The following is a 16439-nucleotide window of genomic DNA, read 5'->3' on the forward strand; positions in this document are numbered from 1 at the left end:
GTTGGGCCATGGACTCCACAAGGTGTCGAAAGCGTGTCACAGGGAAGCTGGTCCATGTTGACTCCAATGCTTCCCACAGTTGTGTCAAGGTGGCTGGATGTCCTTTGGGTGGTGGACCATTCTTGATACACACTGGAAACTGTTGAGCATGAAAAAGTTCTTGACACAAACCGGTGCGCCTGGCACCTACTACTAAACCCCGTTCAAAGGCACTTACATTTTCTGTCTTGCCAATTCACCCTCTGAATGGAACACATACACAATCCATTTCTCAATTATATAAGAGCAACGTCAACATTACGACCAGGAATATGACTTTCCCGAAGTGGATCCTCTGTTTGGTCCATCACCCAGGACAATGGATCGGATACCAGCAGAATGCGACCGAAAACAACGGCGACGCCAAAGGGGCAGACGGAGCGGTCTTCTGGTCATGCTCCGTAGACGGGCACATCGCCCAGCGCTCCCAAGTATACTACTCACCAATGTCCTGTCTCTTGACAACAAGGTAGACGAAATCCGAGCAAGGGTTGCCTTCCAGAGAGACATCAGAGATTGTAACATTCTCTGTTTCACGGAAACATGGCTCACTTGGGATACGTTATCAGAGTTGGTACAGCCACCTGGTTTCTTCACGCATCGCGCTGACAGAAACAAACATGTCTCTGGTAAGAAGAAGGGTGGGGGTGTATGCCTTATGATTAACGAGTCGTGGTGTGATCATAACAACATACAGGAACTCAAGTCATTTTGTTAACCTGACCTAGAATTCCTTACAATGAAATGCTGACTGCATTATTCACCAATAGTATTCTCTTAGATTATGATCACAGTCGTGTATATCCCCCCCAAGCAGACACCTCGATGGCCCTGAAAGAACTTCATTGGATTCTATGTAAACTGGAAACCATATATCCTGAGGCTGCATTTATTGTAGCTGGGGATTTTAACAAGGCTAATCTGAAAACAAGGCTCCCTAAATTTTATCAGCATATCGAATGCGTGACCCGGGCTGGTAGAATTCTGGATCATTGTTACTCTAACTTCCGCGACACATACAAAGCCCTCCCTCGCCCTCCTGTTGGCAAATCTGACCACGACTCTATTTTGTTGCTGCCAGCCTATAGACAGAAACTAAAACAGGAAACGCCCATACTCAGGTCTGTTCAACGCTGGTCCGACCAATCTGATTCCCCGCTTCAAGATTGCTTGAATCACGTGGACTGGGATATGTTCCGGATAGCATCGAACAACAACATTGATGTATACGCTGATTCGGTGAGCGAGTTTATTAGCAAGTGCATCGGTGATGTGGTACTCACGGCGACTATTAAAACCTTCCCCAACCAGAAACCGTGTATTGATGGCAGCACTCGCGCAAAAGTGAAACGCGAACCACTGCTTTTAATCAGGGCAAGGTGACTGGAAACATGACCAAATACAAACAGTGTAGCTATTCCCTCCGCAAGGCAATCAAACAAGCTAAGCATCAGTATAGAGACAAAGTAGAGTCGCAATTCAACGGCTCAGACACGAGAGGTATGTGGCAGGGTCTACAGTCAATCATGGACTACAAAAAGAAAACCAGCCCCGTCGCGGACCCCGATGTCTTGCTCCCAGACAAACTAAACAACTTCTTTGCTCGCTTTGAGGACAATACTGTGCCACCGACACGGTCCGCTACCAAAACCTGCAGACTCTCCTTCACCGCAGCCAACGTGAGTAAAACATTTAAATGTGTTAACCCTCGCAAGGCTGCCGGCCCAGACGGCATCCCTAGCCGCGTCCTCAGAGCATGCGCAGACCAGCTGGCTGGTGTGTTTAGGGACATATTCAATCAATCCCTATCCCAGTCTGCTGTTCCCACATGTTTCAAGAGGGCCACCATTGTTCCTGTTCCCAAGAAAGCTAAGGTAACTGAGCTAAACGACTATTGCCCCGTAGCACTCACTTTCGTCATCATGAAGTGCTTTCAGAGACTAGTCAAGGATCATATCACCTCAACCCTACCTGACACCCTAGACCCACTCCAATTGGCTTACCGCACAATAGGTCCACAGACGACGCAATCATAATCACACTGCACACTGCCCTAACCCATCTGGACAAGAGGAATATCTATGTAAGAACACTGTTCATTGACTACAGCTCAGCATTTAACACCATAGTACCCTCCAAACTCGTCTCGACCCCGCCCAGTGCAACTGGGTCCTGGACTTTCTGACGGGCCGCCCCCCAGGGGGTGAGGTTAGGAAACAACATCTCCACCCCGCTGATCCTCAACACTGGGGACCCACAAGGGTGCATTCTCAGCCCTCTCCTGCACTTCCTGTTCACCCACGACTGCATGGCCATGCACGCCTCCAACTCAATCATCAAGTTTGCAGACGACACTACAGTGGTAGGCTTGATTACCAACAACGACAAGACGGCCTACAGGGAGGAAGTGAGGGCCCTCGGAGTGTGGTGTCAGGAAAACAACCTCACACTCAACGTCAACAAAACAAAGGAGATGATCGTGGACTTCAGGAAACAGCAGAGGGAGCACCCCCCTATCCACATCAACGGGACAGTAGTGGAGAAGGTGGAAAGTTTTAAGTTCCTCGGCGTACACATCACGGACAAACTGAAATGGTCCACCCACACAGACAGCGTGGTGAAGAAGGGGCAACAGCGCCTCTTCAACCTCAGGAGGCTGAAGAAATTTGGCTCGTCACCAAAAACACTCACAAACTTTTACAGATGCACAATCGAGAGCATCCTGTCGGGCTGTATCACCGCCTGGTACGGCAACTGCTCCACCCACAACTGCAATGGTCTCCAGACGGTAGTGAGGTCTGCACAACGCATCACCGGGGGCAAACTACCTGCCCTTCAGGACACCTACACCACCCGATGTCACAGGAAGGCCGAAAAGATCATCAAGGACAACAACCACCCGAGCCACTACCTGTTCACCGCGCTATCATCCAGAAAGCGAGGTCCATACAGGTGCATCAAAGCTGGGACCAAGCAACCGAAAAACAGCTTCTATCTCAAGCTCATCAGACTGTAAAACAGCCATCACTAACATTGAGTGGCTGCTGCCAACATACTGACTCAAATCTCTAGCCACTTTAATAATTTAAAATTGGATGTAATAAATCTATCACTAAGTCACTTTAAACAATGCCACTTTATATAATGTTTACATACCCTACATTACTCATCTCATTTGTATATACTATACTCTATACCATCTACTGCATCTTGCCTATGCCGTTCAGCCATCACTCATCCAATATGTACATATTCTTATTCATTCCTTTACACTTGTGTGTATAAGGTAGTTGTTGTTGTTAGATATTACTGCATGGTCGGAACTAGAAGCACAAGCATTTCTCTACACTCGCATTAACATCTGATAACCATGTATATGTGACCAATACATTTTGATTTGAATTGTCTCAAGGCTTAAAAATCCTTCTTTAACCTGTCTCCTCCCCTTCATCTACACTGATTGAAGTAGATTTAACAAGTGATATCGATAAAGGATTGGGGCTGTTGCAGTGACTGTATTACCGCTACACCGGCAGTCACGTGACCGTCGAGTCATGGTAATCTCTTCTTATGCACTCTGGACATGCTTTGGTAGTACCCAACTCAGTAATTATCATCAGGTCCTAATGGCCTGGTACTCAGGGCTTTATTGTCCCTCCATCAGGTCCTAATGGCCTGGTACTCAGGGCTCTATTGTCTCTCCATCAGGTTCTAATGGCCTGGTACTCAGGGCTCTATTGTCCCTCCATCAGATCCTAATGGCCTGGTACTCAGGGCTCTATTGTCCCTCCATCAGATCCTAATGGCCTGGTACTCAGGGCTCTATTGTCCCTCCATCAGTTCCTAATGACCTGGTACTCAGGGCTCTATTGTCCCTCCATCAGGTCCTAATGGCCTGGTACTCAGGGCTCTATTGTTCCTCTAACCACTCTGACATGCAAATGCAATCTAAAATCACATCAAACACTGATCATCAAAACAGTACTGTGCTTTTTAAAACTCACCTCACTGTGATGATAAATTTGAAGAAGTTCAACAACAGGTTGAAACTGAGTGTAAAATATGATCGTTGTGGATGTTGTTTCAAAGTCTAACACAATGAAATGGACAGCGCTTTCTACGGTGATGATTAATACAAAACATCCATACGCATATTAAAGCTTTATGCATAGGCTTATGAGCCCAAGTCAGATTGTGCCTTGTACAATACACAGCCTACTGCATATTACCCATGGCACAAAAACATAAAACAAAACTGATTTAAGATGCCTTTGGTACATAATTGGTATAGCTAGCCTATATTCCAAAATTAAACCAATTAGAGTAATTGCCTTTGAGTGTGGGCTCTATTATTATGCATACTGAATGGACTGGATACCTTATGCTACGCTCCAAACGTTATATCCATGAGTCTGGGAGAGAACGTATAGCCCTAGGTGATGCTGTTGGCTCATTGATTGTACAGGACTGCTTACAGTTAGCCTACAATTACAGTTCATTTGTATTTGATTGTGAATAGCCTAGTAATAGGGAATTATTTATATTTTCATAATTAATTGGGTAACATATTACCTTTAGCTATACAGAATATATCTCCACCGTGTGTTTCCATCTCCTCCTCTCTCTCCTTTATTCCTTTCTGGAGTGTGTAGAGGGGCTGTCAACAGTTGAAAACATGTTACCATCGATGTTCCCGAACAAATTTCACTTGGTTTCCCAAATTAACCACTGGGTAGCTACAGGAACAGGGTCGGAGAGCCCATGGCATACAGAGTTTGAGTGGAATATCACCTGTCGCCCATGCTCCTCAAACCAAAGGTGCCTACCAGGCATCATTGAGATACATACCAGCACTAAAATCACGTGGCCTCCATTCGCTAGTCTTTCTTCCCCTGCCCCTGTTCCTGCCTATTTCATATTGGGCCATTCTAAACTAATTTTACATATTAGCAAAGACAAGATTAAATTGAGAATAGTCTGATGGGTTGAAAATATGATCACTTGATGAGAGAATAGCTGTGCAGCCTGAGGTGAAGAACAGAGCACAAGCTTTACACCATTAGCTATAGTCAATAACACCATTAGCTATAGTCAATAACACCATTAGCTATAGTCAGTAACACCATTAGCTATAGTCAGTAACACCATTAGCTATAATTAATAACACTATTAGCTATAGTCAATAACACCATTAGCTATAGTCAATAACACCATCAGCTATAGTCAATAACACCATTAGCTATAGTCAGTCAATAACACCATTAGCTATAGTCAATAACACCATCAGCTATAGTCAATAACACTATTAGCTATAGTCAATAACACCATTAGCTATAGTCAATAACACCATCAGCTATAGTCAATAACACCATCAGTTATAGTCAGTCAATAACACCATTAGCTATAGTCAATAACACCATTAGCTATAATTAATAACACCATTATCTATAGTCAATAACACCATTAGCTATAGTCAGTCAATAACACCATTAGCTATAGTCAGTCAATAACACCATTAGCTATAGTCAGTCAATAACACCATTAGCTATAGTCAGTCAATAACACCATTAGCTATAGTCAGTCAATAACACCATTAGCTATAGTCAGTCAATAACACCATTAGCTATAGTCAGTCAATAACACCATTAGCTATAGTCAGTCAATAACACCATTAGCTATAGTCAGTCAATAACACCATTAGCTATAGTCAATAACACCATCAGCTATAGTCAATAACACCATCAGCTATAGTCAATAACACCATCAGCTATAGTCAATAACACCATCAGCTATAATCAATAACACCATTAGCTATAGTTAATAACATTCTTAGCTAATGTTAATAACACACTTAGCTATAGTCAATTGTACATCTGCGGTGATTTTTACTGTAAATCTATCTCTCTCTCTCTCTCTCTCAATTAAGTTAAATTCAATTACATTAAAGGGGCTTATGTTTACATTGCCGAAGCAAGTGAAATAGATAAAACAACATTTAAATAAACAATAAAAAATGTATAGTAAACATTACAAAAGAATAAAGACATTTCAAATGTAATTTATGTCTGTATACAGTTGAAGTCGAATGTTTACATACACTTGGAATCATTAAACTCGTTTTTCAACCACTCCACAACTTTCTTATTGACAAACTAGTTTTGGCAAGTCGGTTAGGACATCTACTGCATGCATGACAAGTAATTTTTCCAACAATTGTTTACAGACAGATTATTTCACTTATAATTCACTGTATCACAATTCCAGTGGGTCAGAAATGTACATACATTAAGTTGACTGTGCCTTTAAACAGCTTGGAAAATTACAGAAAATTATGTCATGGCTTTAGAAGCTTCTGATAGGCTAATTGACATCATTTGAGTCAATTGGAGGTGTACCTGGGGATGTATTTGAAGGCCTACCTTCAAACTCAGTGCCTCTTTGCTTGACATCATGGGAAAATCAAAAGAAATCAGCCAAGACCTCAGAAAAAAAATTGCAGGCCTCCACAAGTCTGGTTCATCCTTGGGAGCAATTTCCAAACGCCTTAAGGTGCCACGTTCATCTGTACAAACAATAGTACGCAAGTATGAACACCATGGGACCACGCAGCTGTCATACCGCTCAGGAAGGAGATGCGTTCTGTGTCCTAGAGATTAATGTATTTTGGTGCGAAATGTGCAAATCAATCCCAAAACAACAGCAAAGGACCTTGTGAAGATGCTGGAGGAAACAGGTACAAAAGTATCTATATCCACAGTAAAACAAGTCCTATATCGATATAACCTGAAAGGCCGCTCAGCAAGGAAGAAGCCACTGCTCCAAAACCGCTATAAAAAAGCCAGACTACGGTTTGCAACTGCACATGGGACAAATATCGTACATTTTGGAGAAGTGTCCTCTGGTCTGATGAAACGTAAATAGAACTGTTTGGCCGTAATGAACATCATTATGTTCGGAGGAAAAGGGGAGCCGCTTGCAAGCCGAAGAACACCATCCCAACCGTGAAGCACGGGGGTGGCAGCATCATGTTTTGGGGGTGCTTTGCTGCAGGAGGGACTGGTGCACTTCGCAAAATAGATGGCATCGTGAGGAAGGAAATTATGTGGATATATTGAAGCAACATCTCAAGACATCAGTCAGGAAGTTAAAGCTTGGTCGCAAATGGGTCTTCCAAATAGACAATGACCCCAAGCATTCTTCCAAAGTTGTGGCAAAATGGCTTAAGGACAACAAAATCAAGGTATTGGAGTGGCCATCACACAGCCCTGACCTCGATCCTAAAGAAAATTTGTGGGCAGAACTGAAAAAGTGTGTGATAGCAAGGAGGTCTACAAACCTGACTCAGTTACACCAGCTCTGTCAGGAGGAATGGGCCAACATTCACCCAACTTATTGTGGGAAGCTTGTGGAAGGTTACCCGAAACGTTTGACCCAAGTTAAACAATTTAAACGCAATGCTACCAAATGCTAATTGAGTGTATGCAAACTTCTGACCCACTTGGAATGTGGTGAAAGAAATAAAAGCTGAAATAAATCACTCTTTTCTATTATTCTGACATTTCACATTCTTAAAATAAAGTGGTGATCCTAACTGACCTAAGACAGGGAATTGTTACTAGGATTAAATGTCAGGAATTGTGAAAATCTGAGTTTAAATGTATTTGGCTAAACTGTATGTAAACTTCCGACTTCAACTGTGCAGTGTTGTAATGATGTGCAAATAGTTAAAGTAAAAAAGGAAAAAAAATAACATAAATCGGTATTTATAATGGTGTTTGTTCTTCACTGGTTGCCCTTTTCTTGTGGCAACAGGTCACAAATATTGCTGCTGTGATTGCACACTGTGCTATTTCACCCAATAGATATGGGAGTTTATCAAAATTGGATTTGTTTTCGAATTCTTTGTGGGTCTGTGTAATCTGAGGGAAATATGTGTCTCTAATATAGTCATATATTTGGCAGGAGGTTAGGAAGTGCAGCTCAGTTTCCACCTAATTTTGTGGGCAGTGTGCATACAGCCTGTCTTCTCTTGAGAGCCAGGTCTGCCTTCAGCGGCCTTTCTCAATAGCAAGGCTATGCTCTCTCTCTCTCTCTCTGTCTCTCGCTCTCTCTGTCTGTCTCTATCACTCCGCTCTCTGTCTCAGTTCATCAGTGGCAGTGTGACAGCCTCAATGGAGACTAAGTCTCTCATTAGCTCTTAATGTTAACCATGGATCAGGTTTCACCAAGAGAGAGAGAGAAAGAGAAAGAGAAAGAGAGATAACAAATGTGTGGGTGGGTGTGATAGAGAGACAACAACAGTGTACATTCTGCCAGGGCCATTCTGAAAACCACAGCTTTCTCCAAGGACATAAAGTGTGTGTGTGTGTGTGTGTGTGTGTGTGTGACTGCGTGATTGTCTGTGTGTGGGTGCGTGATTGTCCGTTTGTAAGAGGGCCCTTGGAAACAAACACCAAGGCTGCTCTAATGCTGTATACCCCCTCCCCCCCACACCCCTCATTATAACATTTACAGTACAGTCAGTCTATCAGCTCATCATATAACATACACAGTACAGTCAGTCTATCAGCTCATCATATAACATTTACAGTACAGTCAGTCTAGCACCTCATCATATAACATTTACAGTACAGTCAGTCTATCAGCTCATCATATAACATTTACAGTACAGTCAGTCTATCAGCTCATCATATAACATTTACAGTACAGTCAGTCTATCAGCTCATCATATAACATTTACAGTACAGTCAGTCTATCAGCTCATCATATAACATTTACAGTACAGGAATATGATGAGCTGATAGACTGACTGTACTGTAAATGTTATATGATGAGCTGATAGACTGTACTGTAAATGTTATATGATGAGGTGCTAGACTGACTCTACTGTAAATGTTATATGATGAGCTGATAGACTGACTGTACTGTAAATGTTATATGATGAGCTGATAGACTGACTGTACTGTATATGTTTTATGACGAGCTGATATACTGACTGTAAATGTTATATGATGAGCTGATAGACTGACTGTACTGTAAATGTTATATGATGAGCTGATAGACTGACTGTACTGTAAATGTTATTTGATGAGCTGATAGGCTGTACTGTACTATAAACATACCCCCTGTATATAGCCTTGTTATTGTTATTTTATTGTGCTACTTTTTATAATTTTTACTTTAGTTTATTTGGTAAATATTTTCATAACTCTTTCTTGAACTACACTGTTGGTTAAGGTCTTGTTTGTAAGCATTTCACGGTACGGTCTACCTACACCCGTTGTATTCGGCGCATGTGACAAATAAATTGGATTGGAAGCTGTTTGATAAGAAACAAACCGTTCTGTAGCCTATTAGGGTGTTTTGTCTCTTCTACTGGCTTTAATAACAGCTGTGGCCTGACACCTGACATTTTAACCTGTAGCTAAATGGGGCTACCGTCTCCCTCCCCCGAATCATTCCACGCCTCCAAGCCTGGCTGCACCTCAGATGCAACAAGAGGACTGTTAGAGCTTCCGCTTTCAATGAGCGGGACACTAATCCGGATGCTTATAAGAAATCCTGCTACGCCCGCCGAAGAACCATCAAACAGGCAAAGTGTGAATACAGGACTAAGATCGAATCCTACTACACCGCTCTGATGCTCGTCGGATGTGGCAGGGCTTGCAAACTGTAATGTATCACAAAGGGAAACCCAGCCGCAAGCTGTTCAGTGACGCGAGCCTACCAGGTGAGCTAAATGTGGGCTTCGAGGCTAGCAACACTGAACTATGCATGAGAGCACCAGCTGTTCTGGACGACTGTGTGATTGCTCACCTGGACAAAAGTAACACCTACGTGAGAATGCTTTTCATTGACTACAGCTCAGCGTTCAACACCAAAGTGCTCTCCAAGCTCATCACTAAGCTAAGGATCCTGGGATCTCCCTCTGCAACTGGATCCTGGACGGGCCACCCTCAGGTGGTGACGGTAGGCAACGACACATTCGTCACGCTGACCCTCAACACGGGGGCCCCTGCATTGTTGGGAAGGTCCCGTAGGTAAGCATTTCACTGTTAGTCTACACCTGCTGTTTTCCAAGCATGTGACAAATAACATTTGATTTGAAGCAGGTACTGTACTGGCAATTATAGAATATTCAGACTCTCTCTCTCACACACACACACACACACACACACACACACACACACACACACACACACACACACCCCTCTGCCATTATGACAAAACATTACAGAGCACAAACAGGACTCAATGAGTCCTCTATCTGAGTCAATGAGAGATTAACTCAATACATCCTATATCAGAGTCGGAAGGATTAACTCAATATGTCCTCTATCTGAGTCAATGAGAGATTAACTCAATACATCCTATATCAGAGTCGGAGAGATTAACTCAATACGTCCTCTATCTGAGTTAATGAGATATTAACTCAATACATCCTCTATCTGAGTCAATGAGAGATGAACTCAATACATCCTCTATCTGAGTCAATGAGAGATGAACTCAATACATCCTCTATCTGAGTCAATGAGAGATGAACTCAATACATCCTCTATATGAGTTAATGAGAGATTAACTCAATACATCCTCTGAGTCAATGAGAGATTAACTCAATACATCCTCTATCTGAGTCAATGAGAGATGAACACAATACATCCTCTACCTGAGTCAATGAGAGATTAACTCAATACATCCTCTATCTGAGTTAATGAGAGATTAACTCAATACATCCTCTATCTGAGTCAATGAGAGATTAACTCAAAGCATCCTCTATCTGAGTCAATGAGAGATTAACTCAATACATCCTCTATCTGAGTCAATGAGACATGAACTCAATGTCCTAAACTAGAGTATATTTACTAATGCCAAGACAACAATAACATGGCCTGTATAGCATCATTGACAGCTGATCCACAGGTCCAGACAGACACACAGACAACAGAATGACTTCAGCACAACACCATGGCAACCATCACACTCTGAATGACTGACAGGTAACCTACAGGTGTGAGGTAGGTACCCCCTTACCAGTGGTGGAGTGGAGGCTCTCCAGGCTCCAATAATGGGAGAGGACCCCTCTGAGAGTACCTCCTAGGCTCCCCATCCCTCCTCCTCCTCCTCCCCCTGCTCCCCATTTTTCGCCCATCCCTCCTCCTACTCCTCTTCCACCTCCCTCGGTGGGGGTACCGCTGTCCGAGTCCGAACCAGGAGATCCAGGGGAAAGTCCAGAGCTGGTGCTGCCACTGCTGCCACAGCTGTCCCCGGGCAGGGGCACGGGTTCCTCAAAGCCCTGCTGGGTCCGCATCAGAACAGGAGGGCCCCCGATAACAGAGCCTGGACCTTGGCACTGGAGCCTGGTTGTGGTGGTGGTCAAAGTAGGTGTTTCCCCCAGTCAGAGGAAGGTCAATCTGGGTAAGTAGATAGGTAAGAATGCTGTAGCCTCTACCTGGACGCTACAGCTCCAGCTCTGTGTGTCAGTAAGCTCCAGTCAGTCAGTGAGTGCTTTCAGTCTCTGCTGTTGCTTCTCTCTCTGGCTCTGCACTCACCGGCTGCTGCGCCTCATCTCTCTCTCTCTCGCCCTCCCTCACTCTCCCTTGCTCTCTCTCCCTTCCTCGCTAACACACACACACGCACACACACACACACACACACCCAGTGGGGCTCCACTAGGTGGGTTCTGTGGCTCTGCAGTGTGACTTGCCTGGCTGCAGCTGATGGCTGATCGCTCTGTAATGTCTTGGTGCAGTGCTATTATGGTGGGACTGAAAATATCCTCCCTCCTCCCCTCCGTCTCCCCGGTCCTGTCTACCCCCTGCCCTCTCCCCTCTCCCATCCTCTGCTGTTTCTAAAGCATTGCTGTTGTTATATGGTGTGTGTGTGTGTGGTTCCGTGTGAGTGCACATGCGTGTGTGTATTGTCAATAGAAAGTCAGGCTGTTGAAAGCTGGCAGTCATGGCTAAAGCTCCCAATGCATTTGAACCTGTCAGGGAGGAGATGTGATTTCCTGCCTCTGACAGGGCAGGGAGTGCAGAATCATCGGCTTAAACAGTTACAAGCATTCCTACTAATGCCTTGAGAAAGAGAGAGAGAGAGGGATGGAATGAGAGAGGGAGGGAGGTAGAGAGGGAATGAGGGATGGAGGGAGAGAGGCAAGGAGAGAGGTAGAGAGGGAGGGAGGAAGGAAGATTGAGAAAGAGAGGAAATGAAAGTGAGAGAGGGGGGAGGGGCTTACCTGATCCACTGTTCTATACTAATGTAAACATTATAAACACCATGTACTTTACTCCTACTGAGATATACTCTATCTGTACAATCCAACAGCTCTGACATAACTTTGCAAAGATGTACACAAAACATGTAACCAGAAGAAGAGTGCTATTTCAGTCTATGCTCTCTAGGCCCTAAAGACACTACAGCAGTGGCAGATGGTGCCGTTTAAGATGAGGGAGGACCTTTTTAAAAATAATTATGAGCATGTCCTTATTTCTATTACAGCATATTGGATGATAGTCATTCATATTCCATTCACCCAGTTCAATGTAACATTGACAGGTTTAGGCTACTACATGATACTCTAATTTCCCCTGTAACCATCAGGAGGTTGCTACAACCAAGCCTATGAATGAAAGTTTACAACGTAGGTCGAGAGAAAATTTTTAGGTGACAGACAAAGTCACGTTCAATACCACCTTGCACACTCATGCCTGCATCTAGTTGATCTAGGGTGTAATCATTAGTCCAACAGTTGCAAACGAGAGTTTCTATTGGACAAAATCAGGTATGTTTATCCCCATTTAATTCCGTTTGCTTCCGTTAAGAAACTTTTTTTCAACAGAATCCGTGAAATGAATGCACCACTGATCACGCGTAAACACAGTTCACTTTCATAGCAGCCACGTTGTATTCCTTCTCGCATTTATGCGCTCTCCTCCTCTCACCTTTTCCCTTCAATTGTGGACTTCAATGCACAACACATCAGCTGTATGTGACCGGGCAAAAAAAAAGAAATCCAAGCCAAACCATATCATAACCGCTACACACAGTGTAAAGTAACATCACATTCAACATAGCTAATATAACTAACGCATTAGTAAACCCGCTACAATCATGCAGTAACATTACAGTGTACAGTCAGTAAGCAGTTTAGCACTTACGCCAGCGGGCCCAGGTGGCAATAAATTAGTAAAAACAAAAACTTACCTTGACTTGGAAGAGTTCCAGTGTTGTGTTGGATGGTCATAGCCAGCTAGCTAACATAGCATCCCTCTGTTTGAGCAGGGTGTTTGATTAGGCATACAGCTAGCTGCATTTGCTAGCTAAGTAAGTTGAACAAAGTGAGAAAAAAAAAATCTCTCTTTCTTGCTTCTCCTTCATTTTGACTATTGTCTTTCTCTCTCTTTGAGTCAACTACTCACCACATTTGATACACTGCAGTGGTAGTTAGCTGTAGCTTATGCTTTCAGTACTAGATAATTATCTGATCCTTTGATTGGGTGGACAACATGTCAGTTCTTGCTGCAAGAGCTCTGATAGGTTGGAAGACGTCCTCTGGAAGTTGTCATAATTACGGTCTAAGTCTATGGAAGGGGGTGAGAACCATGAGCCTCCTAGGTTTTGTATTGAAGTCAATGTGCCCAGAGGAGGACGGAAACTCTCTGTCCTCCAGCTACACCATGGTGCTACCCTGTAGAGTCCAGTTGAGGCTACTGTAGACCTTCATTGCAAAACAGCATGTTTTAATCAATTATTTGGGGACATGAATATATTTAGCATACTTTTATCTAAATAGGATAACTTTTAAATGTTTTACTTTAAAAAAAAAAAAAAATTCACTGAGGAGGATGGTCCTCCCCTTCCTCCTCTGAGGAGCCTCCACTGTACTACAGTCATGTCTGCTTATCCATATCCCATATTCATAACCCATATTTATGTCCCATATTCATATCCCATATTCATAACACATGAACATATATTGCTGCCTGGCTGGCTACAATACATGTATAAAATTATTCAAACTTAAATAAATGTTTTGTTTTCACTCAGAACACAGGGAAGTATACATGAGGGAGAAGGTCCCAGGCATTACTGCTACACCAGGGGGTATTCAACTTGGGATCCGCAGAGGTACTGCAGGGGGTCCACGGATAAAAAAAAGCAAAAATGTGAATATCGCTAGCAACAACATTTTAAAACCTCTTAAGGTGATAGTCACTGAAATCGGGCACTAGAATTACTTAAAAAAAAATATGTATACTTTTACATTATAAGTCAGAAGAGAGCCATCCAGACCTTCCAAGAACCATGTGAAGGTCCTCTGTCGAATAAACTTGTATTTGCCTCCCTCTGGTGGTCGGCTGCATCATTACATCCATTTATATCACCAAACCGAAACAGTGCAAAACGTCTGTCAGCTCAGTTGGTTTTAATTAAATGTTGAATTGCATACCTACAGTAGAAACAGTAGTATATTCTTCCTAACGATGTCAACTTTATTTCTGAACTTCTAATATTGAGCAACTTACACTCCTTCGAGCTAATTACACTCACTGGAGTATCTGTATTAAAAAAAGCACCCATGAGTATATAATCATTTGTGGAGTGTTTATGTCTATCCTGTTACACACAAGTGTGTAATGGAAATGTGTGTCCTGCTTATCTCAACTATCCCTGAGGCACTTGCAGAGAGTGGGGTCACGGCCAGGGTCACCATTATACAGCGCCCCTGAATCAATTAGGGTTAAGTAAGTGCCTTTCTCAACGGGAACAGCGACAGATTTTTCACCTTGTCAGCTGCGGTATTCGAAATAGTAACCTTTCAGTTGTGGCATGTGACGTCGGCTGCTTTTTTGGACTTGGACATACATTTATGCCAACACATTACTAACCTTTGTTTAACTAGCTAAACAGCTGCTATTAGCAAACGTGTTTGGAGTAGGGCTGGCACAACAATCGTATAAATAATCGGCATAATCGTCTAAATACATTCATTTTAGAAGAAGGCGAATTCAACTTTATATTCACCCAGATATAGTTTACACTATCGGTTTTTCATTTTTACATGAAGTGGGTAAAGTTAGTAATCATTTTACGAGCAGAATGGTACGGTTGGGAGGAGAAACTTAATTTCCAAATGTTCGAAAACGGTCAAAACCATCTGTTTTTGAGAGAGGTGTGTTGTATTCATTATGTATGGCTTTCGAACAAGCATTATGATGCATTACAAGTTCAAAACATTTTTCAACAGAAATTACAATTATGACAATAACTGTGGCCATCTGCATGACAATGAATCGTTACCCAAAATTCCATAATCGACACAGCCTTAGTTGGTGTTACATTTCTGGCTAATAGGCTGTGTTATATAATGTGGGGAGGTCAAAATAATGAAAAACTATCAAATCTATTAATTTTTAAATGTAGGTTACTTATCCTTGCCATTATCATTCACCCATTCACCTGATGATAAGACAAGAACTGTGGGAAAGAGACAGACAGAGAGAGACAGAGAGAGACAGAGAGAGAGAGAGAGAGAGACCCTATGCACACTGATAGACAAACATGTCCACCAAAATAACACCAACATTTATGCTTGCTTTAAAAACTTCCAAAAAGCATTTGATTCTATTTGGCATACAGGACTGTTCTACAAAGTTATTGAAAGCGGTGTAGGGGGTAATACATATGACATCATTCAGTCAATGTATACGGGCAATACGTGCAGCATCAAAATTGGCAAGAAAATAACAGAATCTCTTCAATATTTACATCAACGAATTGGCCACAATTCTAGAAAAATCCTCAGCCCCTGGTGTTAGCCTCCACAATTCAGAGGTTAAATGCCTACTCTTGACAGATGACCTGTGCCTGCTGTCACCTGCAGCACATTACCTACAGCAGAGCCTGGACCTGCTAGAGCAGTACTGCCAGACCTGGGCAATGTCAGTAAACCCCAAAAATACTAAAATAATGATTTTCCAGAGAAATCCAGATCTCAGGGAATTAGATCAAAGTTCTCAATTGGTACAAAATATACATACAGTGGGGGGAAAAGTATTTGATCCCCTGTTGATTTTGTACGTTTGCCCACTTACATAGAAATGATCCGTCTATAATTTTAATGGTAGGTTTATTTGAACAGTGAGAGACAGAATAACAACAAAAAAATCCAGAAAAGCGTATGTCAAAAATGTTATAAATTGATTTGCATTTTAATGAGGGAAATAAGTATTTGACCCCTCTGCAAAACATGACTTAGTACTTGGTGGCAAAACCCTTGTTGGCAATCACAGAGGTCAGACGTTTCTTGTAGTTGGCCACCAGGTTTGCACACATCTCAGGAGGGATTTTGTCCCACTCCTCTTTGCAGATCTTCTCCAAGTCATTAAGGTTTCGAGGCT

The 16439-nt window shown here is 42.7% G+C and overlaps 1 protein-coding gene across 4 annotated transcripts in view; it reads right to left on the reverse strand.

Moving 5' to 3' along the window:
* LOC115195364 (rho guanine nucleotide exchange factor 4) overlaps positions 1–16439 on the reverse strand; it is a 123464-nt gene that overhangs the window by 51461 nt on the left and 55564 nt on the right. The window contains exon 1 of one of the 4 annotated variants that reach the window (XM_029755157.1): positions 11071–11565. The exons of the other annotated variants lie outside the window; for them this stretch is intronic. Coding sequence (XP_029611017.1) covers positions 11071–11347 — 277 coding nt within the window. The 5' untranslated portion in view covers positions 11348–11565. Of the gene's footprint in view, positions 1–11070; positions 11566–16439 lie in introns of those variants that run through there. 4 annotated transcript variants of the gene reach the window in all.

This window comes from Salmo trutta, chromosome 6, assembly GCF_901001165.1.
Source record: "Salmo trutta chromosome 6, fSalTru1.1, whole genome shotgun sequence".
Lineage (NCBI taxonomy): Eukaryota > Metazoa > Chordata > Actinopteri > Salmoniformes > Salmonidae > Salmo > Salmo trutta.